Genomic DNA, 27,142 nt, shown 5'->3' with positions numbered 1-27,142 from the left:
CTGCGCCTATCTTTCAAAGACAGCAGTTGGATGTGACGCTGAGCACGTGCACTCAGCTTCTTTGGACGACCAATGCGAGGTCTGTTCTGAGTGGACCCTGCTCTTTTAAAACGCTGGATGATCTTGGCCACTGTGCTGCAGTTCAGTTTTAGGGTGTTGGCAATCTTCTTGTAGCCTTGGCCATCTTCATGTAGCGCAACAATTCGTCTTTTAAGATCCTTAGAGAGTTCTTTGCCATGAGGTGCCATGTTGGAACTTTCAGTGACCAGTATGAGAGAGTGTGAGAGCTGTACTACTAAATTGAACACACCTGCTCCCTATGCACACCTGAGACCTAGTAACACTAACAAATCACATGACATTTTGGAGGGAAAATGACAAGCAGTGCTCAATTTGGACATTTAGGGGTGTAGTCTCTTAGGGGTGTACTCACTTTTGTTGCCGGTGGTTTAGACATTAATGGCTGTATATTGAGTTATTTTGAGGGAAGAATAAATTTACACTGTTATATAAGCTGCACACAGAGTACTTTTCATTGTGTCAAAGTGTCATTTTGTAAGTGTTGTCCCATGAAAAGATATACTTAAATATCTGCAGAAATGTGAGGGGTGTACTCACTTTTGTGATACACTGTATATATATAATCAGGCTGCAAAAGACCGGTAAGGCCAATGACTACTGTATGTATGTATATGTATATATATATATGTGTGTAAATATATATATATATATATATATACAGTGTATCACAAAAGTGAGTACACCCCTCACATTTCTGCAGATATTTAAGTATATCTTTTCATGGGACAACACTGACAAAATGACACTTTGACACAATGAAAAGTAGTCTGTGTGCAGCTTATATAACAGTGTAAATTTATTCTTCCCTCAAAATAACTCAATATACAGCCATTAATGTCTAAACCACCGGCAACAAAAGTGAGTACACCCCTAAGAGACTACACCCCTAAATGTCCAAATTGAGCACTGCTTGTCATTTTCCCTCCAAAATGTCATGTGATTTGTTAGTGTTACTAGGTCTTAGGTGTGCATCGGGAGCAGGTGTGTTCAATTTAGTAGTACAGCTCTCACACTCTCTCATACTGGTCACTGAAAGTACCAACATGGCACCTCATGGCAAAGAACTCTCTGAGGATCTTAAAAGATGAATTGTTGCGCTACATGAAGATGGCCAAGGCTACAAGAAGATTGCCAACACCCTGAAACTGAGCTGCAGCACAGTGGCCAAGATCATCCAGCGTTTTAAAAGACCACTCAAAACAGACCTCGCGTTGGTCGTCCAAAGAAGCTGAGTGCACATGCTCAGCGTCACATCCAACTGCTGTCTTTGAAAGATAGGCGCAGGAGTGCTGTCAGCATTGCTGCAGAGATTGAAAAGGTGGGGGGTCAGCCTGTCAGTGCTCAGACCATACGCCGCACACTACATCAAATTGGTCTGCATGGCTGTCACCCCAGAAGGAAGCCTCTTCTGAAGTCTCTACACAAGAAAGCCCGCAAACAGTTTGCTGAAGACATGTCAACAAAGGACATGGATTACTGGAACCATGTCCTATGGTCTGATGAGACCAAGATTAATTTGTTTGGTTCAGATGGTCTCAAGCATGTGTGGCGGCAATCAGGTGAGGAGTACAAAGATAAGTGTGTCATGCCTACAGTCAAGCATGGTGGTGGGAATGCCATGGTCTGGGGCTGCATGAGTGCAGCAGGTGTTGGGGAGTTACATTTCATTGAGGGACACATTAACTCCAATATGTACTGTGAAATACTGAAGCAGAGCATGATCCCCTCCCTCCGGAAACTGGGTCGCAGGGCAGTGTTCCAGCATGATAATGACCCCAAACACACCTCTAAGACGACCACTGCTTTATTGAAGAGGCTGAGGGTAAAGGTGATGGACTGGCCAAGCATGTCTCCAGACCTAAACCCAATAGAACATCTTTGGGGCATCCTCAAGCGGAAGGTGGAGGAGCGCAAAGTCTCGAATATCCGCCAGCTCCGTGATGTTGTCATGGAGGAGTGGAAAAGCATTCCAGTGGCAACCTGTGAAGCTCTGGTAAACTCCATGCCCAGGAGAGTTAAGGCAGTTCTGGGAAATAATGGTGGCCACACAAAATATTGACACTTCAGGAACTTTTACTAAGGGGTGTACTCACTTTTGTTGCCGGTGGTTTAGACATTAATGGCTGTATATTGAGTTATTTTGAGGGAAGAATAAATTTACACTGTTATATAAGCTGCACACAGACAACTTTTCATTGTGTCAAAGTGTCATTTTGTCAGTGTTGTCCCATGAAAAGATATACTTAAATATCTGCAGAAATGTGAGGGGTGTACTCACTTTTGTGATACACTGTATATATATATATATACAGTGTATCACAAAAGTGAGTACACCCCTCACATTTCTGCAAATATTTCATTATATCTTTTCATGGGACAACACTATAGACATGAAACTTGGATATAACTTAGAGTAGTCAGTGTACAACTTGTATAGCAGTGTAGATTTACTGTCTTCTGAAAATAACTCAACACACAGCCATTAATGTCTAAATAGCTGGCAACATAAGTGAGTACACCCCACAGTGAACATGTCCAAATTGTGCCCAAATGTGTCGTTGTCCCTCCCTGGTGTCATGTGTCAAGGTCCCAGGTGTAAATGGGGAGCAGGGCTGTTAAATTTGGTGTTTTGGGTACAATTCTCTCATACTGGCCACTGGATATTCAACATGGCACCTCATGGCAAAGAACTCTCTGAGGATGTGAGAAATAGAATTGTTGCTCTCCACAAAGATGGCCTGGGCTATAAGAAGATTGCTAACACCCTGAAACTGAGCTACAGCATGGTGGCCAAGGTCATACAGCGGTTTTCCAGGACAGGTTCCACTCGGAACAGGCTTCGCCAGGGTCGACCAAAGAAGTTGAGTCCACGTGTTCGGCGTCATATCCAGAGGTTGGCATTAAAAAATAGACACATGAGTGCTGCCAGCATTGCTGCAGAGGTTGAAGACGTGGGAGGTCAGCCTGTCAGTGCTCAGACCATACGCCGCACACTGCATCAACTCGGTCTGCATGGTCGTCATCCCAGAAGGAAGCTGAAGCACAAGAAAGTCCACAAACAGTTTGCTGAAGACAAGCAGTCCAAGAACATGGATTACTGGAATGCCCTGTGGTCTGACGAGACCAAGATAAACTTGTTTGGCTCAGATGGTGTCCAGCATGTGTGGCGGCGCCCTGGTGAGAAGTACCAAGACAACTGTATCTTGCCTACAGTCAAGCATGGTGGTGGTAGCATCATGGTCTTGGGCTGCATGAGTGTTGCTGGCACTGGGGAGCTGCAGTTCATTGAGGGAAACATGAATTCCAACATGTACTGTGACATTCTGAAACAGAGCATGATCCCCTCCCTTCGAAAACTGGGCCTCATGGCAGTTTTCCAACAGGATAACGACCCCAAACACAACCTCCAAGATGACAATTGCCTTGCTGAGGAAGCTGAAGGTAAAGGTGATGGACTAAACCCAATTGAGCACCTGTGGCGCATCCTCAAGTGGAAGGTGGAGGAGTTCAAGGTGTCTAACATCCACCAGCTCCGTGATGTCATCATGGAGGAGTGGAAGAGGATTCCAGTAGCAACCTGTGCAGCTCTGGTGAATTCCATGCCCAGGAGGGTTAAGGCAGTGCTGGATAATAATGGTGGTCACACAAAATATTGACACTTTGGGCACAATTTGGACATGTTCACTGTGGGGTGTACTCACTTATGTTGCCAGCCATTTAGACATTAATGGCTGTGTGTTGAGTTATTTTCAGAAGACAGTAAATCTACACTGCTATACAAGTTGTACACTGACTACTCTAAGTTATATCCAAGTTTTATTTCTATAGTGTTGTCCCATGAAAAGATATAATAAAATATTTGCAGAAATGTGAGGGGTGTACTCACTTTTGTGATACACTGTATATATATATATATATATATATATATATATATATATATATATATATATATATATATACACACACATATATATACCACAGCACACCTTCAGGATATATATATATATATATATATATATATATATATATATCCCCCTTGACCCCTGAAGGTGTGCTGTGGTATTTGGCAGCATATTATATATTATATTTATATTATTATTATTATTATTTTTTGTTAATTGCTCTGTTCTGGTAGTGGTGTGTCTGGTTCCACCGGGAAACCCTGGGTGCAGAACAGGAGTACCCATCACAGGGTTTCAACCACCCCCTCCTCAGACATAGCCAATCATGTCTGTTTAAAAGTCCATCCGGTTGATAGCACCAGTGCTCGAATAACGATGCCCTAATGATCATTGTAATTGTCACATCTTCATTACTCACAGTAAAAGAATGGGAAAAACTAAAGCAGAACAAACTCTACAATATCCACCCCAACATCCAAACACGTCCAACACTACCAACTGGAAAGAGACTGGAACAGACGACATACACAAGATGTCGTATTGGGCACTCCCGCCTAACACATGTACACCTGGTGAAGGGAGAACGCCCACCGATATGCGAACACTGTAACACACAAGTAACCATCGAACATTTATTGACAAAATGGTAGAAATCTTTAACAAAACTAAAACAGAAACTCTGATCAATTATTTGAAAAATACAGGACTGATAATACACGTATAGATATAAACACAGAAAGTACACAAGACAAAGAACATGAATAAATAACCCGAACAAAGCTAGGTACCTATCTTGCCATGAGAATGACCAATGGGTAAACATGGCATTAAACAACAAATAAACAAACATTACCTAGTGTTGCCAGTTCCCCCCTTTAACTCCCAATTCCTCAGTTGTAATTTTCTCCACTGCCAACAGAGGAGAGTCACAGACCATCACACGCCATCTCTGATCGCTTCTTCTCACATCACAGATACTATTTGTGAATCCTCTATCCCTGGTGCAGACATCTTCACCTTGACCTTGAACTGCAATTACAGTGCAGTTGTAGCCTGGTGGTGAAGGTACTGGACTAGCAATCAAAAGGTCACTGGTTCAACCCCCACCATTGCCAGGTTGCCACTGTTGGGCCCTTGAGCTGTCAATATACTGTCACAGTACTGTAAGTCACTTTGGATAAAAGCGTCTGCTAAATGCTGAAAATGTAAATGGTGCAGGCACCTTGACCTGCAATTGTAGCAGCAATGCTCGATAACACAGCCGAGATTCGAGCCCGAGATCTCAGCAGTGGTGGGTTAGCGCGTTGAATCACTGCACCATCCAAGCGTGTCTCAGGTAGCAAACGTACATGCTTTGTGTGGAGAGGAACAAACTGCTTAACACTAAAACCTTATTGCTACATTGAAATCCGCTAAGGATGGTGTCTCAGTTTTGGTCTGATAGTCACTCATACCCCTTTTCCACCAAAAAAACCATGGTTCTTGAACCGGTTCTGTTCGGGTTTCTCTGAACCTTGGTGTTCTGTAGAGAACCGACGCGCGTTTCCACTAGTTTTTGAGAACCAAGCTGCGTCATCAACAGTGGGCGTTACTTACTAAGAGTTAAGAGAAGTGATATGGCGGAGCGTGTGGATTATGTGCGAGCATTTGTGCTGCTGTTACAGATGTTTGTTTTTATGTAGAAAGCAGCGATCTAACTATCGGTGATAAGAAGACGTGACGTGTTTGTCTCAGTTGTTGTTTTCTTTAGTTTATTGACGTGAGAGGAGTTTTGCGCTTCGCTTTCACCGCGACTCTCGGCGCAAATAGCCGATTTGCTCAGCGCTCGACTCGAGCGGTGAAACATCACTAAAGTTCCACAACACGAACATTAATCTGTGTGAAATAAACATCAAATCCAGTCTAAAATAAAACATGTATCTGTGTTTATGCAGCTTGGGGAGTTGAAAAAGCTTCACGCTTTATTTTTCACGTTAAGCGGTGTTCGTTCTGTCCGGGTCACTTTTATCTCGTAATATCAAACAGTTCACCTTTTTACAGGCGCTTTCAAAATATCAGCGGCAAACTGGTTTAAAATGTAATCAGGTGAAGTTTAAAAGATAAAAATACAGCATTAAGCTCCATACGAGACACCAGCGGACGGCATTGTTGCTAACGCGCTATGCTGTACAACGTGACACGCCCGCTGACGGACGTCACGGTTCGGGCTGAAAAACCAAGTATTCTGTGGTGCCAGATTGGCCCGCTAGTTCGCTGTCTGGAACTTCTTTTTTCCGGTGGAAACACGCGGAACCGGTTCAAAATCAAGTTCGGGAACCGGAACGGGTTCCGTGCCGCGTCGGTGGAAAAGGGACCTCAGAGAGCAAGGAATTTTTTTAGTTGCTTGAAGACATGACAGGATGCTTATCCCATCATCTGAAGCTCATCGAATGCACCAAAACTGGGTTTGAAAGCTAGAAAGCAGACATTAAACCAGTTGAGACATCTAAGCAGACATCTATGACCTGAAGTTGTTGCAACTAGTCATAAAATATCCAGGTTCATGTGTTCCACCCAGCACACAAATCCAATTACATATCGCTACTGATTTCTCCAAGCTTCTTATGCCAAGTTCACACTACACGACTTTCCAAGTCGTCGGGTCACTGTAAAGTTCACACTACACGACTGGATCTCTTGTAATCGGGAGTCTTTCAAGTCAGTGTGTATATCACACTACACGACTGATCGGCGATAGGGGGTTTCACACTAATGGAATCGCAGGCGAGCTTCTCTGATCTCCCAAACTACGTTTTGTCACGAAAACACACACGAGAAGTGACGAGGGGTTTAATGATACCACGTCCAAAAATGCACGTCAACAAGTAGCGAGCGATCAAAGTCTGTGCGCTGATGTGCAGCATAAATGAATCCGAGTGGATTTGGCTACTCGAGCAGCATGGAATTTGTTCTGTAGTGAGTTGGAGGTCAATAAATATTTTTTGCAATGCGACGCTGGTGTTATGTTTTGTAGAGAACGATAAGGTCAGAAATACTGTAAAACTTGTGTGTGTGCCGATGTATCCTGATATACTACTATATTACACCCCTGTTCCACCTTTTTACAACTCCTCCCCTGCGTTTCCCTCACCCGTATCTTGCGTTGTCATCAGCTGTAGGACATAGCACTCATTGCCAGTTGGGTGACTCAGATCCAGATATTTGACGTGCTAGATATCACTCTTCAGTCGCCGAGCACTCGGCGAGCCGCTCGGATCGAGTTGTTGAGCATTTCACTTATGGCGATTGAGAGCCGAGTTTCGATTGCCGAGCGAACATCGAGTTGCTCCCGAGCCGGCAAATCTAGCGCCGACCAGTCGGTGAGCGAAAATCAGGGCAGACATCGTGTAGTGTGAACTAGGCATTAGATGACCCCACAGAGGCAGAACACTTAATGCCAAGTTCACACTACACGACTTTCTGATTTGTCGGGTCTCTGTACAGTTCACACTGTCTTTCGGTTGGTGTATATTTCACACTACACGACTGATCGGTGATAGGGGCTTTCACACTACACGATCTATCACCAACTGGAATCACAGATGAGCTTCTCTGGTCTCCCTTTTTTGTTGTTTTTTTTAACAAAAACACACGCGAGAAGTGACGAGGAGTTTAATTATACCATGTCCAAAAATGCACGTCAACAAGTAGCGAGCGATCAAAGTGTTTGTGCGCTGATATGCAGCGTAAAAATAAATGAATCTGAGTGGATTTGGCAACATGAACAGTATGGATTGTTCTATAGTGAGTTGGAGGTTAATTAATAATTTTGCAATGCAGTGTTGGTGTTATGTTTTGTAGAGAACGATCAGGTCAGAAATACTGTAAAACGTGTGCGTGTGCCGATGTATTCTGATATAAACTATATTATCCCCCTGTCCCACCTGTTTTCTCTCCTGCGTTTCCCTCACACCGTATCGTGCGTTCTCATCGGCTGTTCGACATGTCACTCATTCCCACTCATTCTGACCTGCCAGAAAACTCAATCCAGTCGCCGAGCGCTCGGCGAGCCGGTCGGGTCGAGTTGTTGGGTAGTTCACACTTAGCGATCGAGAGCCGAGTTTTGATCGCCTAAATATTGATCCTTTGGGTTGATTGGCTGCTTCAGTGCGTAGATAATCAATGCTAAATAAAACAAGCACATTATTTCATTCTCACTATTGTCCCAATCAATAACTGCATATTTTAACTCCGTTGAAACCACTTCAACCAGCATCAGGTGCAGATTAGATTGATCAGAATCACTCGGTCATACTGGATTCTGCGTCCTTCCGTTAATCGGCAGAGTTTTGCTTTACATTCGCATGACACTCCTTTCATTATCTCCTTCTACCTCTTCGCTGCTGTTTATTGAAGGATGTGATGGCTCGACTCGTTTAACAGGTCAAGAAAATTTATGAAAGAAAGATTGTGTGCATGATCCAGCATGTTCAGTGAACGGGAGCGAAATACAAACCCACTATTGAGCTAGCATTTCCGAGCAACTCGTGAATATGTTACCAAGCCGGTCCCATTCCCGAATTTGTTCATGATGCCTCGGTATTTCGATTAGGCTTCCTGGAAGCCGGAAACATCATGGTGAAATTTCCATCGTGTTTAGGGATTAGGGTTGTGATATTTGCTTAGTGGTTAGGGTACTGGACTGGGGAATCAGACTTTTGGGCCACTGAATACTGACCTTTAACCCTTAATTGCTCGCATTGTATTGAGTCACAGTCGTAAGTTGTTTTGGATTCGATTCCCAGGCGGAACTGTTCGGGTCCTTTTTGTATGGGGTTTGCATGCTCTCCTCCGGGTGCTTTGGTTTCCTCCCACAGTCCAACGACATGCAGTCAGGTTAATTGGTACTACCCATCCAGAAGTTCAGCTTATGGACGAATTGATGTACTGAATTAGTCTTGTTTGTTTTTATTTGCTTGTTTTGTACGTATGTTCTGTACCTTGGCTGACTTTTTTTCTCTTCTTTGTTTTGTTTAGGTTGTAGATGAGTTTGATAACGGTAAGTGAAGCCTTTCCTTTATTCAAGGTCTCAGTTGTAAGCATGTGTTCCTTACAGTTTGAACCTGAGATATTTCATGTTTTGTCTGCTCAACTTCATTTCATTTGTTAATATACCTCCATTCCTGCATTTCAGGCGTGCAACACCTTCCAAATAAAGTTGGGACGGGGCCAATTTAGGGCTAGTAATGAGGTGAAAAAATGAAACAGGTGATTGTAATCATGGTTTGATACAAAGGCAGCAACCAGGAAAGGCCGAGTCTTCGATGAGCAAAGATGATCAGATCTTGAAATAATTAAAAACAATGAACCTCAAAGAAAAATTAGAAGGGATTTGCATATTTCTCCCTCTACAGTGCATAATATCATTAAACCATTCAAGGAATCTGGAAGTATTTCAGTGCATAAAGGCCAAGGGCGCAAACTTAAGCTGAACACTTGTGATCTTCGATCCCTCGGACGGCACTGCATCAAGAACCGCCACTCAACAATAGCTGATATAACCACATGGGTGAGGGATTACTTTGGCAAACCTTTGTCCAGCACTACAATACAGAGTTACATGCACAAATGCCACTTCAAACTTTACCGTGCAAAAAAGAAACCTTATGTTGACCATGTCCAAAAGCGGCGTCGACTTCTCAGGGCTCGGAGGCATCTAGGATGGACCATCACACAGCGGAAACGTGTATTGTGGTCAGATGAATCAGCATTCCAGGTCTTTTGCTCCAGACCAATGACCAAAAGGACCATCCAGACTGTTATCAGGAACAAGTCCAAAAGCCAGGGTCTGTCATGGTATGGGTTTGTGTCAGTGCCCTTGGCAAAGGTCAGTTACACTTCTGTGATGGCAGCATTAATGCAGAAAAGTACATTGAGATCTTAGAGCAACATGTGCTGCCTTCAAGACGTCATCTTTTCCAGGGACGTCCATGCATTTTTCAACAAGACGATGCAAAAGCACATGCTGCACACATTACGAAGGCATGGCTGAGGAAGAAGAGGGTACGGGTACTATACTGGACTGGACTGGATTTCCACACTGCATTTGTGTGGACAAAGTCTTAAAAATAGGGACCCTTGCTAAAAGCTCATCTGTCTCTCTTCAGCAGTGATGAGATTTAAACTCCTAACCTTCTAAACAACACAGGAGTCTAACTGCTGAGCCATCACTGCTTATTGTGTGTTTTTAATTTCCTCTTCCAGACATTGATTACGTTCCACAGAAAGTGGCACCCAGGAATGAGACGATGCCATCGGAAAAGCAATACCGTCTCCCGGTTTTATGACCTACCAGCTGTGCCTTTCAGATCAAGCTAATCTCAAATACGATAACTAGCCGCACCCTGCTTGGTTCGCGCATCTCTAATTGCGTAATTAACAGCACACGTGTCAGCACAAGTGTTCCCCCATGCACACACGGCACCCCCGATCCGAAGATCTCCACGCGCGGGGCACTGGTGTCCAACACTAAAGCGATTAATGTCGTATTGAAGACGATGATTACTTTAGAGACCTGGGTGAAACACCAGGTCCCAGAGGGGAGTAAGTAGAGGCCTGGATGCCTTCTGTCCCCACGCTAACCTATCCTTTCATCAGCAGAAGGCTAGCGAAGGGATGCTGGCCCAGCCCCTGAACAGAGTAGTCCTCTGGGAGCTAAACAAGCGTCCCTTGGAAAGGCTTGTCTTCCTGCCAAGTGACGGTATTCTCTAGAACATGCATATGGATATATGCGACTACAAAACTGCACTGCTATGTTAGGCAGAACATGTCCAGACATGTTTGCATGTAGTGAAGGTTTTGAGTACTATAAGGTTTGCTTGACCCCAGAAAGTAACACAATTTGCAACACATTCCAAAATAAAGTTGGGACAGTAAAGCATTTACCACTTTGTAATGTTGCCATTCCTTTTCACCACACTTAAAAGACATTTTGGCACCGAGGATACCAAGTGATTTAGTGTTTCAGCTTTTATTTTGCAAACACGTCTTAAGATGTGCGACAGTACGGGGTCGCTGTTGTTGCATTTTTTCTTTCAAAATTCTCCACACATTCTCTATTGGGGACAGATCAGGACTGCAGGCAGGCCAGTCCAGTACCCGTACCCTCTTCTTCCACAGCCATGCCTTTGTAATGTGTGCAGCGTGTGGAAAAATGCATGGACGTCCCTGGAAAAGATGACGTCTTGAAGGCAGCACATGTTGCTCTAAGATCTCAGTGTACTTTTCTGCATTAATGCTGCCATCACAGAAGTGTAAATCACCTTTGCCAAGGGCACTGACACAGTCCCATACCATGACAGACCCTGGCTTTTGGACTTGTCGCTGATAACAGTCTGGATGGTCCTTTTCGTCGTTGGTCCGGAGCACACGGCGTCCATTTTTTTCAAAAAAAGACCTGGAATGCTGATTCATCTGACCACAATGCACGTTTCCACTGTGTGATGGTCCATCCTAGATGCCTCCGAGCCCTGAGAAGTCGACGCCGCTTCTGGACATGGTTAACATAAGGCTTCTTTTTTGCACAGTAAAGTTTTAAGTGGTATTTGTGCATGTAACTCTGTATTGTAGTGCTTGACAAAGGTTTGCCAAAGTAATCCCTCACCCATGTGGTTATATCAGATATTGATGAGTGGCGGTTCTTGATGCAGTGCCGCCTGAGGGAAGGAAGATCACGGGCGCTCAGCTTAAGTTTGCACCCTTGGCCTTTATGCACTTTGAATCGTTTAATGATATTATGCACTGTAGAGGGAGAAATATCCAAATTCCTTTCCAGTCGTTCTGGAGATCCTCTGATCATCTTTGCTCATCCAAGACTCGGCCTTTCCTGGATGCTGCTTTTGTACCAAACCATCATTACAATCACCTGTTGACATCATGTCATTATTTTGTTTTTACCTCATTACTAGCCATAAATTGCCCCTGTCCCAACTCTTTTTGGAATGTGTTGCAGGCCTGAAATGCAGGAATGGATGTTTATTAATAAATGAAATGAAGTTAAGCAGATAAAACATTAAATATCTCAGGTTCATCCTGTCTGCAATCAAATAAAAGTCAAAGCTTTGGGCTAGCAACTGAAAGGTTGAGTGATTGAATTCCAGTTCTGCCATGCAGCCACTGTTGGGGCCTTGAGCAAGACCCTTAACCTTCTCTTCTCCAGGGGCGCCATACAATGGCTGACCCTGCGCTCTGACCCCAGCTTCTATAAGAGCTGCGATATGCGAAGAAATAATTTCGTTGTACTGTACACCTGTATATATACATCGATCAGCCATAACATTAAAACCACCTGTTTGTTTCTACAATCACTGTCCATTTTATCAGCTCCACTTACCACATGAAAGCACATTGTGGTTCTACAATTACTGACTGTAGTCCATCTATTTTTCTACATACCTTTTTAGCCTGCTTTCACCTTGTTCTTCAATAGTCAGGACCCCCACAGGATTAACACAGAGCAGGTATTATTTAGGTGGTGGATCATTCTCAGCACTGCACTGACACTGACATGGTGGTGGTGTGTTAGTGTGTGTTGTGCTGGTATGAGTGGATCAGACACAGCAATGCTGCTGCAGTTTTTAAATACTGTGTCCACTCACTGTCCACTCTATTAGACACTCCTAGCTAGTTGGTCCACCTTGTAGATGTACAAGTCAGAGACGATCGCTCATCTATTGCTGCTGTTTGAGTCGGTCATCTTCTAGACCTTCATTATTACTGATGCACTGTTGGCTGGATATTTTTGGTTGGTGGACTATTCTCAGTCCAGCAGTGACTCATACTAGCACAACACACACTAACACATCACCACCATGTCAGTGTCACTGCAGTGCTGAGAATGATCCACCACCCAAATAATACCTGCTCTGTAGTGGTCCTGTGGTGGTCCTGACCATTTAAGAACCGGGTGAAAGCAGGCTATGTAGAGAAACAGATGGACTGCAGTCAGTAATTGTAGAACTACAAAGTGCTTCTATATGGTAAGTGGAGCTGATAAAATGGACAGTGTGTGTAGAAACAAGGAGGTGGTTTTAATGTTATGACTGATCATTCTTTGTTACCTCAGCGGTCACCTTGCATTCGTTTACACCAACAGTATGTTTCGTCTCAGACTTTGTATGCCCACAGACAGACAAAAGCCTCATACCAAAAACAAACAAACATTAATCTAAAGGCTGACCAGGCCGCTTTGTCCCGACTGCCCTACCTAGTGCTCTTAAGTCTGGAGCGGTACATAAGGGCACCGCCAGCACACACTGACAAAATAAGGGGAGCCAAGAAAGCAATAGCTTACCTAAAGAAAAGAAATGAAAAGCAATTGAGCAATAATGGCTTTTGGCAAACTAGCCGAGCATATGCTATGCCCGTGCCGGATTAAAGGAGGCCTTTGTTGAGGCCGGGGGCCCAGCCTTTCGATCTTTCTCTCGCTCCTGCCGTCCTGCATTTCAATAGACCGTCCTTCAAGAGCCACAAAGCCTCTCCGGCTAAACAAAAGACCCCCCTCTCCATTACACTGACAAACAAGGTTAGGACAAGGAGCACTTCAAAGCATGGCCAGTTGCTTCTCTGAACTTTTAGCTTTTCTACTGTCTCCTCGTATTAGCATTAACGGTTCTTGCAACTGTCCACTCTTGAGTCGATCCAAGCCTTACATGACAGACATGTAAGTCCTAAATCGAAGCCAATTGGTTTTGGTCAGTGTGGGTTTTGTTGAGGTGAGGTGTAGCAAGATCAAATAATACTGTTTTTTATTTGTGAATAAGTGGAACTGATACCAGCCAAATTAATAAATGATTGATTGCCAACCACCAATCTGCCTTTGTTGGGCCCTTGATCACAGTCCTTAACCCCCAATTGCTTTGGACACTGAGGGCTGCTAAATGCCATACGTGTACATGCAACTAGGTTCAGTGGCCATCTCTGTTATGCTATACTGACTACACTTACTGTCCATTTTATCAGCTCCACTAACCATATAGTAGCACTTTGTGGTTCTACAATTACTGACTGTAGTTCATATGTTTCTCTGCATGCTTTGTTAGCCCCCTTTCATGCTGTTCTTCAATGGTCAGGACCACTACAGAGTAGATATTATTTAAGTGGTGGATCATTCTCAGCACTGCAGTGACACTGACACGGTGGTGGTGTGTTAGTGTGTGTTGTGCTGGTATAAGTGCATGGAGTTTTTAAACACCTCACTGTCACTGCTGGACTGAGAATAGTCCACCAGCCAAAAATATCCAGCCAACAGCGCCCCGTGGGCAGCGTCCTGTGACCACTGATGAAGGTCCCGAAGACGACCAACTCAAACGTCAGCAATAGATGAGCGATCGTCTCTGACTTTACATGTACAAGGTGGACCAACTAGGTAGGACTGCCTAATAGAGTGGACAGTGAGTGGACACGGTATTTAAATACTCCAGCAGCGCTGCTGTTTCTGATCCACTCATACCAGCACAACACACACTAACGCACCACCACCATGTCAGTGTCACTACAGTGCTGAGAATGACCCACCACCCAAATAATACCTGCTCTGTGGTGGTCCTGAGCACTGAAGAACAGGGTGAAAGCAGGCTAAAACAGTATGTAGAGAAATAGATGGACTACAGTCAGTAATTGTAGAACGGATTGTAATTGTAAATGGACAGTGAGTGTAGAAACAAGGAGGTGGTTTTAATGTTATGGCTGATCGGTGTATATAACAAATAAAGGTGTTTTATTCTATTGTGTTCAATCACAAGTTATTTTGGATAAAAAGCATTTGCTGAATGCCATAAATATTAGTCATTCAAAGAATTATCTGAGAATGTTTTATCTAGTGTCAACACCATGGGAAAAACGTCACACTTGGTGTAATTCAACACTGAGCCAGTGACTTTAATATTTTGATCATTCACAAAATAATAACAGCAATAATATTTATCTTATTAATTGGTTGTAGGTCCATTATTTACCACTGTGGTTTATTAAAATGAGTTCTCCATAGCTCGAGGTCTGTGTCTAAATGGTCATTTTCTGTTGTATTTTTTTCTCTAGCGGTTCCAGTTATTCAGCAGCTCAAGAGAACATTCAAATATTTTAAAGATTACAGACAGGTAAGTAAAATGGCTTAATAAATATTAATAAATGGGCTATGGATGTTTAGAGGAATTCACAGGTTCTCTGTCCTGTTCTCTCTGCAGATGATCATTGAGCCCACAAGCCCGAAGCTTCTCCCTGACCCACTGAAGGAGCCGTACTACCAGCCTCCGTACACCCTGGTTCTAGAGCTTACTGACGTCCTCCTTCATCCAGAGTGGTCGGTATGTCCTGTCCTGCCTCTAATAAACATATACCCGGTGGACCTAAGTGGACAAAAGTTCATCTTCAGTGTAGCACGTACACACTTGCAACATATTGGGACAGATTGGCAACTGTCTATTATGCAGTGTGATTATTTTTGCTTAATACAAATGATCTTCCACAGTTCCAGTTCCTAGTAAAATATAGCTATTGGCCCGTCAGGCGGCTACACAAACATGATTGGCTATGTCTATGGAGTGGGTATGGCTGAACAGCCCAGCCGTTGGGAGGTAAACTTGTCAGTGCACTCTCAGTGCCGATCCCGGACGATTAAGAACCATCATTATGTTTAACTTAGGAATGGATGATGCTGTGTGGCCAACAATTGTACCATGACTCTGCCACTAGCCACCCTGCCTGAGCAGCTAGTCCCTGAAACACTGTATACAATGGCTCCATACAGTGTTAATTATACAGTAGATTAAGGCCACGGTAAAATGTATACCATATACCTGACTGGGACTGCTGGAACACTGGGTTTAAAGGGACTAGAAGCAGTTGCTATGAATGAATACATGAGCAAACATCGATCAGCCATAACATTAAAACCACCTACTGGTTTCCATACTCACTGTTCATTTTATCAGCTCCACTTACCATAGAAGCACGTTGAAGTTCTACAGTTACTGACTGTAGTCCATTTGTTTCTCTACATACTTTTTTAGCCTGCTTTCACCCTGTTCTTCAATGGTCAGGACCACCACAGAGCAGGTATTATGTAGGTGGTGGATCATTCTCAGCACTGCACTGACATGGTGGAGGTGTGTTAGTGTGTGTTGTGCTGGTATGAGTGGATCAGACACAGCAGCGCTGCTGGAGTTTTTAGATACCGTTTCCACTCTATTAGACACTCCTACCTAGTTGGTCCACCTTGTAGATGTAAAGTCAGAGACGATCGCTCATCTGTTGCTGCTGTTTGAGTCGGTCATCTTCTAGACCTTCATCAGTGGTCACAGGACGCTGCCTACATGGCGCTGTTGGCTAGATATATTTTTGGTTGGTGGACTATTCTCAGTCCAGCAGGGACAGTGAGGTGTTTAAAAACTCCAGCATCATTGCTGTGTCTGATCCACTCATACCAGCACAACACACACTAACACACCACCACCATGTCAGTGTCACTGCAGTGCTGAGAATGATCCACCACCCAAATATTACCTGCTCTGTAGTGATCCTGTGGGGGTCCTGACCTGGCTAAAAAAGTATGTCGAGAAACAGATGGACTACAGTCAGTAATTGTAGATCTACAAAGTGCTTCTATATGATAAGTGGAGCTGATAAAGTAGACAGTGAGAGTAGAAACAAGGAGGTGGTTTTAATGTTATGGCTGATCGGTGTACGTTGGCTATATGTTGTTGTTGGAATGCAAAACTGTTTACCTAAAGCCGCACAAGCATCAGTCATTCACGAAGGACGTTTAAACATCTGTGTTTTATCATTTAGGCTTTGAACATTGGTTTTATTTAATTCATTTTGGTTTTGTTTGTACTGGACATCATGCAAAATATTCTGGAGTGTCTGCATACTTCCAATCAGGAGCCAGAAATTTATTCTTCCAATGGGACAGAATGGAATGTTTACCATAGCTGTAAATTTGGTTTATTTTGCAGATAGTTTTGAGGCAGGAAAAAATTCAATTTGTCTTCCGCTGCTGGGGATCACGGATTTTTTTTGCAGTTGAGGAGGGTATATTGCTGTTTATGCCTCCTCGGACGCGCCGCGCGCAGCTTTAAACGGAACCCTTTTTCACCCATGCACTCTGCACAGGCACCTCTATCTGCCAATCAGGGTCCTTACACAGCATTTGAAGACCCCACACACATATTCCGGTCATCACTCCCTGCAGGCACTTCCAATTATGCCCAGCCGACCGCTGGCAATGCCGAGTTTCGAACAGAGGAGTTTAGAATCTCGATATCCCACCGCTCCACCTGGGCGCCCAGATGATACATTTTAGATGATCTATTGTCAGTGATCAATTCTGGGTCCGGGTTCCCTTCAAATAAAGCCAATCATTTCTGTAGGGCAAGCCATAGACTAGTGGTTAAGGCACAGGACTAGTAATCCAAAGGTTGCTGGTTCAAGCCCCACCACTGATAGGTTGCTGCTTTTGGACCCTTGAGCAAGGCCCTTAACCCTCAGTTGCTCAGACTGTATACAGTAACTAATGTAAGTCGCTTTGGATAAAGGCGTCTGCTAAATGCCAAAAATGTAAATGTATGTAGATGTCCGACCGGCCAATAGCACCACTGGATATTCGAACCCGGTATCTCAGCGGTAGCAGGCTTGCATAATTGAATTTAATTTGATGGGTTCGTACAGGAATAATATGGCACATACTGATCGTAATTATGTTTATTCCATGCTGTGCTTCACATCACCAAAGCGCTTGTACATCAGGTAACATTTATATTGACAGAAGGGTTTAGGTCAGACCAGACTGTATTAGAGTACATTACATTAGACTAGAGTCTGTATGTAGATGCCAGACCGGCCAATAGCACCACTGGTTATTCAAACCCTGGATCTCAGTGCTAGTGGGCTTACGTAATTTACCCCTGCGTCACGTTTATACAAAGCGACTTGCAGTACTGTGACTACTATAGTCTACTATCTAAGCAATTGAGGGTTAAGGGCCATGCTCAAGGGCCCAACAGTGACCTCCACGATCCGTACCAGTCTGGCTTCAAGGCAGCGCATTCTACAGAAACAGCTTATGTGGTGGTTACTGAGAAGCTTCATGCAGCCAAAGCAGCCAAACCGTCATCGGTCCTCATTCTTCTTGACCTCTCTGCAGCCTGAATCACAGCATTCTCCTGTCTACTCTCTCCGACCTTGGAGTAACCGGTTCGGCATGGCAATGGATGGCCTCCTACCTGGAAGGATGCTCCTACGAATTGTCATGGATGGGATCTATATCAGATTTGTGTTCTTGGACTGTTGTTTGCTTAAACTAGAGTAATGAAATGTTTACTATGGAAGCACTTCTGTAAGTCGCTCTGGATAAGAGCGTCTGCTAAATGCCGAAAATGTAATGTAAATGTGTAAGTGGCAACCTGGCAGTGGTGGGGTTTGAACCAGCAACGTTTTGGTTACTAGTCCGGTACCTTAACCACTAGGCTACAACTGCGCTAATTGTTTTCCCAGGTACAGAAGAGTTTAGGTCAGTCCTGGCTGTGTTAGTTTAGGTGAAGTTTTATTTAAATTACTTACACTTAGACGTGTGTGTGTGTGTGTGTGTGTGTGTGTGTGTGTGTGTGTGTGTGTGTTCTCTCCATTTCGTCTAGTTGGCCACAGGCTGGCGGTTCAAGAAGAGACCAGGCATAGAGTACCTATTTCAACAGCTAGCGCCACTTTATGAGATCGTAATCTTCACATCAGAAACGGGCATGGTGAGTAGCTTTGTCTGTCTGTTTGTTGTTGTTTTTTCTTGCACTAACTGTGTCTTCAAGCATGATTGTTTACCTAATCGGATGCCATGCGGCTGGACCTGTTGTGGTGTCCATGAAGTCTATTATATCGGGCACACGCCTTTATTGTGTCAGCATTGACATGCTAATGAGCCATACGCATGGCTTTAATTGGGCTTCTGTTTTGCAATCTGTTGTTGTTTTCGTTTTTCACTGGCCATCGCCGATCACTTTGTGTTTGTTGTGCCATGACTGGTGGTCTTTTTAGTTCAGATAAATACAAAAAGGTAGCTGACACATTGCATCAAAAGATTCCTTGGATAAGGACTATGATTTAGACCAGAAAGGGAAAAAATATATAGAATTAGCCAGTCGGACAGCCTTTATTTACCCCCCTGGGGGAGTTTGTTATTGAGTTCCTTACATTTACAGTGGTCCCTCGCTACTTCGCGGTTCGCTTTTCGCGGACTCGCTGCTTCGTGGGTTTTCACTTAAATATTAGTGTAAAATATTTATCGCGGTATTTTCGCTGTTTCGCTGGTTTTTGCGGTACTCGTTCTTCACATGCGTAGGATGAATACTGTACACACCAAAAACGCAAAGTAGGACCTACCCAGCGGCCGCTTGAGCCGCTACTTGCCGACGTGAGATTGTAAACAACACATGATTTGTTGACTGATGGAAAGCAACCAACCAGAGAATGCTGCTGTGTATACCAGTCGCTGATCAAATTTTAAAAATTACGTATCCAGGTTTAAGAGTTTAAAACACTTTTAGTGTACAGTATGTATGAACATTTAAGGAGTGTTTTAAAAGAAACAGGTACAGTGGGAAAGGTTATTAAGGGAATGGGAAAGTGTTATGTAGTGTATAAGTGAGTGGGGAGGGTTTATAAAAACTTAAAATAGTGTATAACTACTAAAATAATGTATAAATATTAAAATAGATATAGCGTCGCTACTTCGCGGATTTTCCTGGAACGTAACACCCGCGATAAGTGAGGGATCACTGTACTTTAAAAGTACTTTGACTTTTATTTGATTGCAGACAGAATGAACCCAAGATATTTCATGTTTTGTCTGCTTAACTTCATTTCATTTATTATTAAACATCCATTCCTACATTTCAGGCCTGCAACACATTCCAAAAAAAGTTGGGACAGTAAAGCATTTACCACTTTGTAATGTTGTTATTCCTTTTCACCACACTTAAGACGTTTTGGCACCGAGGATACCGAGCGATTTAGTGTTTCAGGTTTTTCAGGGGTCGTCGTTGTCTCATTTTTCGTTTCAAAATTCTCCACACATTCTCTATTGGGGACAAGTCAGGACTGCAGGCAGGCCAGTCCAGTATCCGTACCCTCTTCTTCCACAGCCATGCCTTTGTAATGTGTGCAGCATGTGGTTTTGCATGGACGTCCCTGGAAAAGATGACGTCTTGAAGGCAGCACATGTTGCTCTAAGATCTCAGTGTACTTTTCTGCATTAACGCTGCCATCACAGAAGTGTAAATGACCTTTGCCAAGGTCACTGACACGACCCCATACCATGACAGACCCTGACTTTTGGACTTGTTGCTGATAACAGTCTGGATGGTCCTTTTCATCTTTGGTCCGGAGCACACGGCGTCCATTATATCTAAAAAAAAGACCTGGAATGCTGATTCATCTGACCACAATACACGTTTTCACTGTGTGATGGTCCATCTTAGATGCCTTCGAGTTCAGAGAAGTCGACGCCGCTTCTGGACATGGTTAACATAAGGTTTCTTTTTTGCACAGTAAAGTTTTAAGTAGCATTCGTGCATGTAACTCTGTATTGTAGTGCTTGACAAAGGTTTGCCAAAGTAATCCCTCACCCATGTGGTTATATCAGATATTGTTGAGTGGCGGTTCTTGATGCAGTGCCGTCTGAGGGATGGAAGATCACGGGCGTTTAGCTTAAGCTTGAGCCCTTAGCTTTCACGCACTGAAATTCCTCCTGATTTCTTGAATGGTTTAATGATATTATGCACTGTAGAGGGAGAAATATGCAAATCCCTTCCAATCTTTCTTTGAGGTACATTGTTTCTTTAAATCATCTTTGCTCATCAGAGACTCGGCCTTTCCTGGATGCTGCTTTCATACCAAACCATGATTACAATCACCTGTTGACATAATCTGTTTGGAATCACATCATCATTATTTAGTTTTTTCACCTCATTACTAGCCCTTAATTGCACACATCACAACTTTGTTTTGGAATGTGTTGCAGGCCTGAAATGCAGGAATGGATGTTTATTAACAAATGAAATAAAGTTGAGCAGACAAAACATGAAATATCTTGGGTTCAAACTGTCAAAGTAAATGTAAGGAACACTGCATCAGCTCTATGATGAGAAATGCCACAAAGTTCTTGTGACCTGAGCTCATCTTATAAACCAAAAGACTTCGAGTTCTTCATGCCAAAGACCAAGGGAACCATCAAGACTGTCACTGCCCACTGAATTGGTGACTTAAATATCTGTGAGGGCGGCTCGGTGGGTAGCACTGTCGCCTCACAGCAGGGTTTGATTCCCAGGTGGACCGGTCTGGGTCCTTTCTGTGTGGAGTTTGCATGTTCTCCCTGTGTATGCATGGGTTTCCTTCCACAGTCTAAAGACATGCAAGTGAGGTGAATTGAGGATACAAAATTGTCCATGACTGTGTTTGACATTAAACTTGTGAATTGATTGGAACAACCTGTTCTCTCATGAATGTAACCAAAGTGTAAAACATGACGTTAAAACCCTAATAGATAAATAAATGTGTTACAAATAATATACCGGTATAATTTGTGTATCTGGCTAGACGGCGTACCCCCTAATCGACAGCATAGACCCTCAGGGCTTCGTCATGTATCGCCTCTTCAGAGATGCCACGCACTACATGGAAGGCCATCACGTCAAGGTAAGTCTTGTTTGCTTCATAACTGCACCCCAAACCACTGTCACGCTGTCTCCTATGGAGTGTGGCGGTACTGCTTAGCTCAGTCCACCTGATTGAACTTTGACCCAGTTTGCCGCTGACCCTATTAAAGCGCCTCCAATGAGACGAACTGTTTGATATGGCGCTGACTTATTGTATTAAAGCAATGACCGAGGTATTCAATCAGTGGAGAGAACTTATGAGCAGTGATAATTTAGAGAGGTTTAGTGTTCATGTGTCGTTCTTTTAGTACTTTAAACCACAATAAATACTGATTCTTACAATTCCTCAGCACATTGAGCGGTAACACAAGTCTAAAAGTGAAACAGTGAGGAAAATACAGCTAAACATAGATGTACACTATTTTGCCTTTACACGCATATGAACTTCAGTGACGTCCCATTCCTAATCCATAGGGTTTAATATGATGTCGACCCACCCTTTGCAGCTATAACAGCTTCAACTCTTCTGGAAAGGCTTTTTACAAGGTTTAGGAGTGTGTTTATGGGAATTTTTTGATCATTCTTTCAGAAGCGCATTTGTGAGGTCAGACACTGATGTTGGACGAGAAGACCTGGCTCGCAGTCTCCGCTCTAATTCGTTCCAAAGGGGTTCTATCGGGTTGATGTCAGGACTCCCAAATCGCTCATCCATGTCTTTATGGAGCTTGCTTTGTGCACTGGTGTGCAGTCATGTTGGAACTGGAAGGGGCCATCCCCAAACTGTTCCCACAAAGTTGGGAGCGTGAAATTGTCCAAAATCTCTTGGTATGCTGAAGCATTAAGAGTTCCTTTCACTGGAACTAAGGGGCCGAGCCCAACTCCTGAAAAACAACCCCACACCATAATCCCCCCTCCACCAAACTTTACACTTGGCACAATGCAGTCAGACAAGTACCGTTCTCCTGGCAACCGCCAAACCCAGACTCGTCCATCGGATTGCCAGACAGAGAAGCGTGATCCGTCACTCCAGAGAACACGTCTCCACCACTCTAGAGTCCAGTGGCGGTGTGCTTTACACCACTGCATCTGACCATTGCATTGCGCTTGGTGATGTAAGGCTTGGATGCAGCTCCTCGGCCATGGAAACCCATCCCATGAAGCTCTCTACACACTGTTCTTGAGCTAATCTGAAGGCCACATGAAGGTTGGAGGTCTGTAGCGATTGACTCTTCAGAAAGCCTCAGCATCCGCTGACCCCGCTCTGTCATTTTACGTGGCCTACCGCTGAGTTGCTGTCGTTCCCAATCGCTTCCACTTTGTTATAATACCACTGACGGTTGACTTTGACATATTCAGGACTTCCTATTGGCTATTCATGAACTGTGTTTAAATCTGGATAACCATGTTGATTCTTGAACTTATAAAGGCATCATTGCAAGACCTTGCGTGACTCCTGTTGACCTCTTATTCTTGCACTCTATGTTCTAGCACACTTAGTCCATGTTAAACCAGCTCACTTTGTAGAAAAGAGGTCCAGCCCAGCGACCCAGCCCCCTCTTGCGGCCCCTTTCTCCTTAACGACCCGAGTGGCATAATGCCGCGATGCCCCCTGCGTTCTCTTCCCCATGCTGACCTTCTGCTTTTCCATTGATCCCCCCCATCCCCCTTTCTTTCCCTTCTTTTCTCTTTCCTTGCTAGCCCGGGACAATAGGAGGTTCTAACCCTCCTGTTCTTACCCTCTTTTTGTGCCTCATTAACCTTCTGCCTCCCTCGGCTTCTTCGTCAGGCCATCGTTACTCAGGCCATGTTCTTGTGTCTCTACGGTCTTAGTCGGCAGGATGAGGATTAGAGCCGATTTAGGAATATGTGAATGGTAGATGCTAATTACTCGCCAGGAAGAGGTGGAACCTGCATGCTATTTACGGTCAGGTCTTGGTTCAGACCTAACAGTTGTCAATATTTAGAGGCTGACAGGACAAGGCTTTAAATGAAATATACACTGATCAGCCATAACATTAAAACCACCTTCTTGTTTCTACACACATTGTCCATTTTATCAGCTCCACTTACCATATAGAAGCACTTTGTAGTTCTACAATTACTGACTTTAGTCCATCTGTTTCTCTGCATGCTTTGTTAGCCCCCTTTCACCCTGTTCTTCAATGGTCAGGACTCTCCCAGGACCACTACAGAGTAGGTATTATTTGGGTGCTGGGTCATTCTCAGCACTGCGGTGACACTGACATGGTGGTGGTGTGGTAGTGTGTGTTGTGCTGGTATGAGTGGATAAGACACAGCAGCACCTCACTGTCACTGCAGGACAGAGAATAGTCCACCAACCAAAAATACCCAGCCAACAGCGCCCCGTGGGCAGCGTCCTGTGACCACTGATGAAGGTCTAGAAGACGACCAACTCAAACAGCACCAATAGATGAGCGCTCGTCTCTGACTTTACATCTACAAGGTGGACCAACTAGGTAGGAGTGTCTAATAGAGTGGACAGTGAGTGGACTGTGTCTGATCCACTCATACCAGCACAACACACACTAACACACTGAGATTGATCCACCACCTAAATAATACCTGCTCTGTGGTGGTCCTGACCATTGAAGAACAGGGTGAAAGCAGGTTAAAAACGCATGTAGAGAAACAGATGGACTACAGATAATAATTGTAGAACTACAAAGTGCTTCTATATGGTAAGTGGAGCTGATAAAATGGACAGTGAGTGTAGAAACAAGGTTGTGGTTTTAATGTTACGGCTGATCAGCTGTAATCTTAGTCCTTCTAAATATTTCTAAATATAAATCATCATAATTCGTAAATTGCGTAACTCTTTGGCTTCTGTAAGCATGTGTCTGATTTGTCAGAGACTCCTCGCTTGTTGAAACCTGTGCGCACATTTCACCAGTGTCTGGATGACACAGCCCGCTCCCTCGTACACCCTCCGCACAGCCCGTTTTCCTCCCCTCCTCTAGCTCCCCCGTCCTTACCTCCCATCTGGCGCACCGAGAGGAAAGAAAAGGCGGGAGACTGAAAGCCTCACTGAAACCAGAGAGGAGACCTGAGCGTCTGACGTTAAGCTGCATTTATGATTTTGACCCCATGGTGCAGTGATACTCGAGGTACCGATAACCAGGTGTTTTAACTGCTGTGTTTGAATAGGGTAATGAGAAGGTTAAAGCCCTTAACCCTCGATTGCTCAAATTCTATTCAGTCATAATAGTAAGTGGCTTTGGATAAAGCGTCCACTAAATGCTGCAAACATTACTAATGCCTATTTTTCATTGCACAATACCCAGCAGGACAATACGGTACACATCCAAATTAAGATCTATACCCACCATACCTTAAGTGTTACTGCATTTTTCTGGGTTGCACAAGAGTACTGGTGAAAGTGGGAGGAGTTTGCATTCTCCACTACAGTGAGAGCAAATATGCCATGCTAACTATAAACAAAACACCAGCCATCCTTGTTTCTACACTCACTGTCCATTTTATCAGCTCCACTTACCATATAGGAGCACTTTGTAGTTCTACAATTACTGACTGTAGTCCATCTGTTTCTCTGCATGCTTTGTTAGCCCCCTTTCACCCTGGTCAGGACCCCCACAGGACCACCACAGAGCAGGTGTTATTTAGGTGGTGGATCATTCTCAGCACTGCAGTGACACTGACATGGTGGTGGTGTGTTAGCAGTGCTGCTGGAGTTTTTAAAAGTGTCCACTCTATTAGACACTCCTACCTAGTTGGTCCACCGTGTAGATGTAAAGTCAGAGACGATCGCTCATCTATTGCTGCTGTTTGAGTCGGTCATCTTCGAAGCCTTCATCAGTGGTCACAGGACGCTACCTACAGGGAGCTGTTGGCTGGATATTTCTGGTTGGTGGACTATTTTCAATCCAACAGTGACAGTGAGGTGTTTAAGAACTCCAGCAGCGCTGCTGTGTCTTATACACTCATACCAGCACAACACACACTAACACACCACCACCATGTCATTGTAACTGCAGTGCTGAGAATGATCCACCACCTAAATAATACCTGCTCTGTAGTGGTCCTGTGGGGGTCCTGACCATTGAAGAACAGGGTGAAAGCAGGCTAAAAAGGTATGTAGAGAAACAAATGGACTACAGTCAGTAATTGTAGAACTACAAAGTGCTTCTATGTGGTAAGTGGAGCTGATAAAATGGACAGTGTGTAGAAACAAGGAGGTGGTTTTAATGTTATGGCTGATCGGTGTATATACAGCACTGCTGAGATTCGAACCCAGACCATTACTGAGTCTAATTCTGTGTGTGTGTATATGTGTAGACATGACACCAGTGGATGCTGACCGCAGTGACCCCTGCAACACGCTCCCTCTCCCAGACCTGTTCTGGATCCATACGCAGTCTGGATGGGCAGGTGTTAAGCGCGGCGTGTGTGTTTGAGCCACGCGTCCCACTCGCTTTACCTGGGGGAATATAGCCCGTCTGACACGGCAACCTAATACCCTCGCTCTACCCCGCTCCCAGTTTCCTCAGCTCCGCCAGCAGTATGCGCACTCAAGTGTGAAGTCTGCGTAGGTTTTATTACACCCATCGATCCTTCCAAATATTCCTTTAATACACACTCACTCGGACGCTAAGATTCTGTCCGACACGCCCACTTCTGCTCCCTGTGGACTCCTCACGCATCTCGGAGGGAGTTCGGACGCGCATAATTCAAAGCGAAGCGTGCCACGTGCGTTCCTGGATGCTTGGGGGGGGGGGCTTGTTTTTCGGATTGCTTCATTTATGTTTACCCATCAGTCTTATCTATCTCTTACTTAGACTCTCTCTCTTATAGCTAGCTAGCTATCTCTCTACCTTGTGTTGAGACTCTCATGGGGATACAGATGACCCCGGTGATAGGGAGAGTGTGGCGTCCCTGTCCATCTGCTCCTGGGGCCCACTGCCGAGACAGCTGCCGCAGAGAAAGTGTGTGGTGTGTGTGAGGGAGAGAGAGACTCTCTGCAGGGGGTCAGTGTGTGTGCGTGTTAACAGTTTGCACTTCTCTGCATATGCATAGGTGTGAATAAGGTGCCCAACAGTGTCATTGCAGGGTCATGGGACAGTCTGGAAAATGTGTTCTTTACACTTACTTTTTTTTTTTTGATTGCAGACAGTTTGAACTCTGTATATTTTATGTTCTGTCTGCTCAACTTAATTTAATTTATTAATAAACATCCATTCCTGCATTTCAGGCCTGCAACACATTCCAAAAAGAGTTGGGATAGGGGCAATTTAGGGCTAGTAATGAGGTGAAAAACCTAAATAATGATGTGATTCCAAACAGGTGATTGTAATCATGGTTTGGTGCAAAAGCAGCATCCAGGAAAGGCTGAGTCTTTGATGAGCAAAGATGATCAGAGGATCCAGTTTGTCAACAAATGTGTGAGAAAATGATTGAAATGTTGAAAAACAAATAAAAATTGGAGAGGATTTACATATTTCTCCC

General features: G+C 44.1%; 1 protein-coding gene across 1 annotated transcript in view; it reads left to right on the top strand.

The window, feature by feature from the left end:
* Positions 1–27,142, top strand: part of timm50 (translocase of inner mitochondrial membrane 50 homolog (S. cerevisiae)) — a 50,567-nt gene that overhangs the window by 19,968 nt on the left and 3,457 nt on the right. The window contains exons 4-8 of the mRNA XM_063016633.1: positions 9,000–9,021; positions 15,060–15,118; positions 15,206–15,325; positions 18,653–18,757; positions 21,603–21,701. Coding sequence (XP_062872703.1) covers positions 9,000–9,021; positions 15,060–15,118; positions 15,206–15,325; positions 18,653–18,757; positions 21,603–21,701 — 405 coding nt within the window. The remainder of the gene's footprint in view (positions 1–8,999; positions 9,022–15,059; positions 15,119–15,205; positions 15,326–18,652; positions 18,758–21,602; positions 21,702–27,142) is intronic.

The sequence above is a fragment of the Trichomycterus rosablanca genome, chromosome 20, assembly GCF_030014385.1.
Source record: "Trichomycterus rosablanca isolate fTriRos1 chromosome 20, fTriRos1.hap1, whole genome shotgun sequence".
NCBI lineage: Eukaryota > Metazoa > Chordata > Actinopteri > Siluriformes > Trichomycteridae > Trichomycterus > Trichomycterus rosablanca.
The sequence above is the reverse complement of the archived record's forward strand: the minus strand, read 5'-3'. Positions and strand labels throughout refer to the sequence as shown.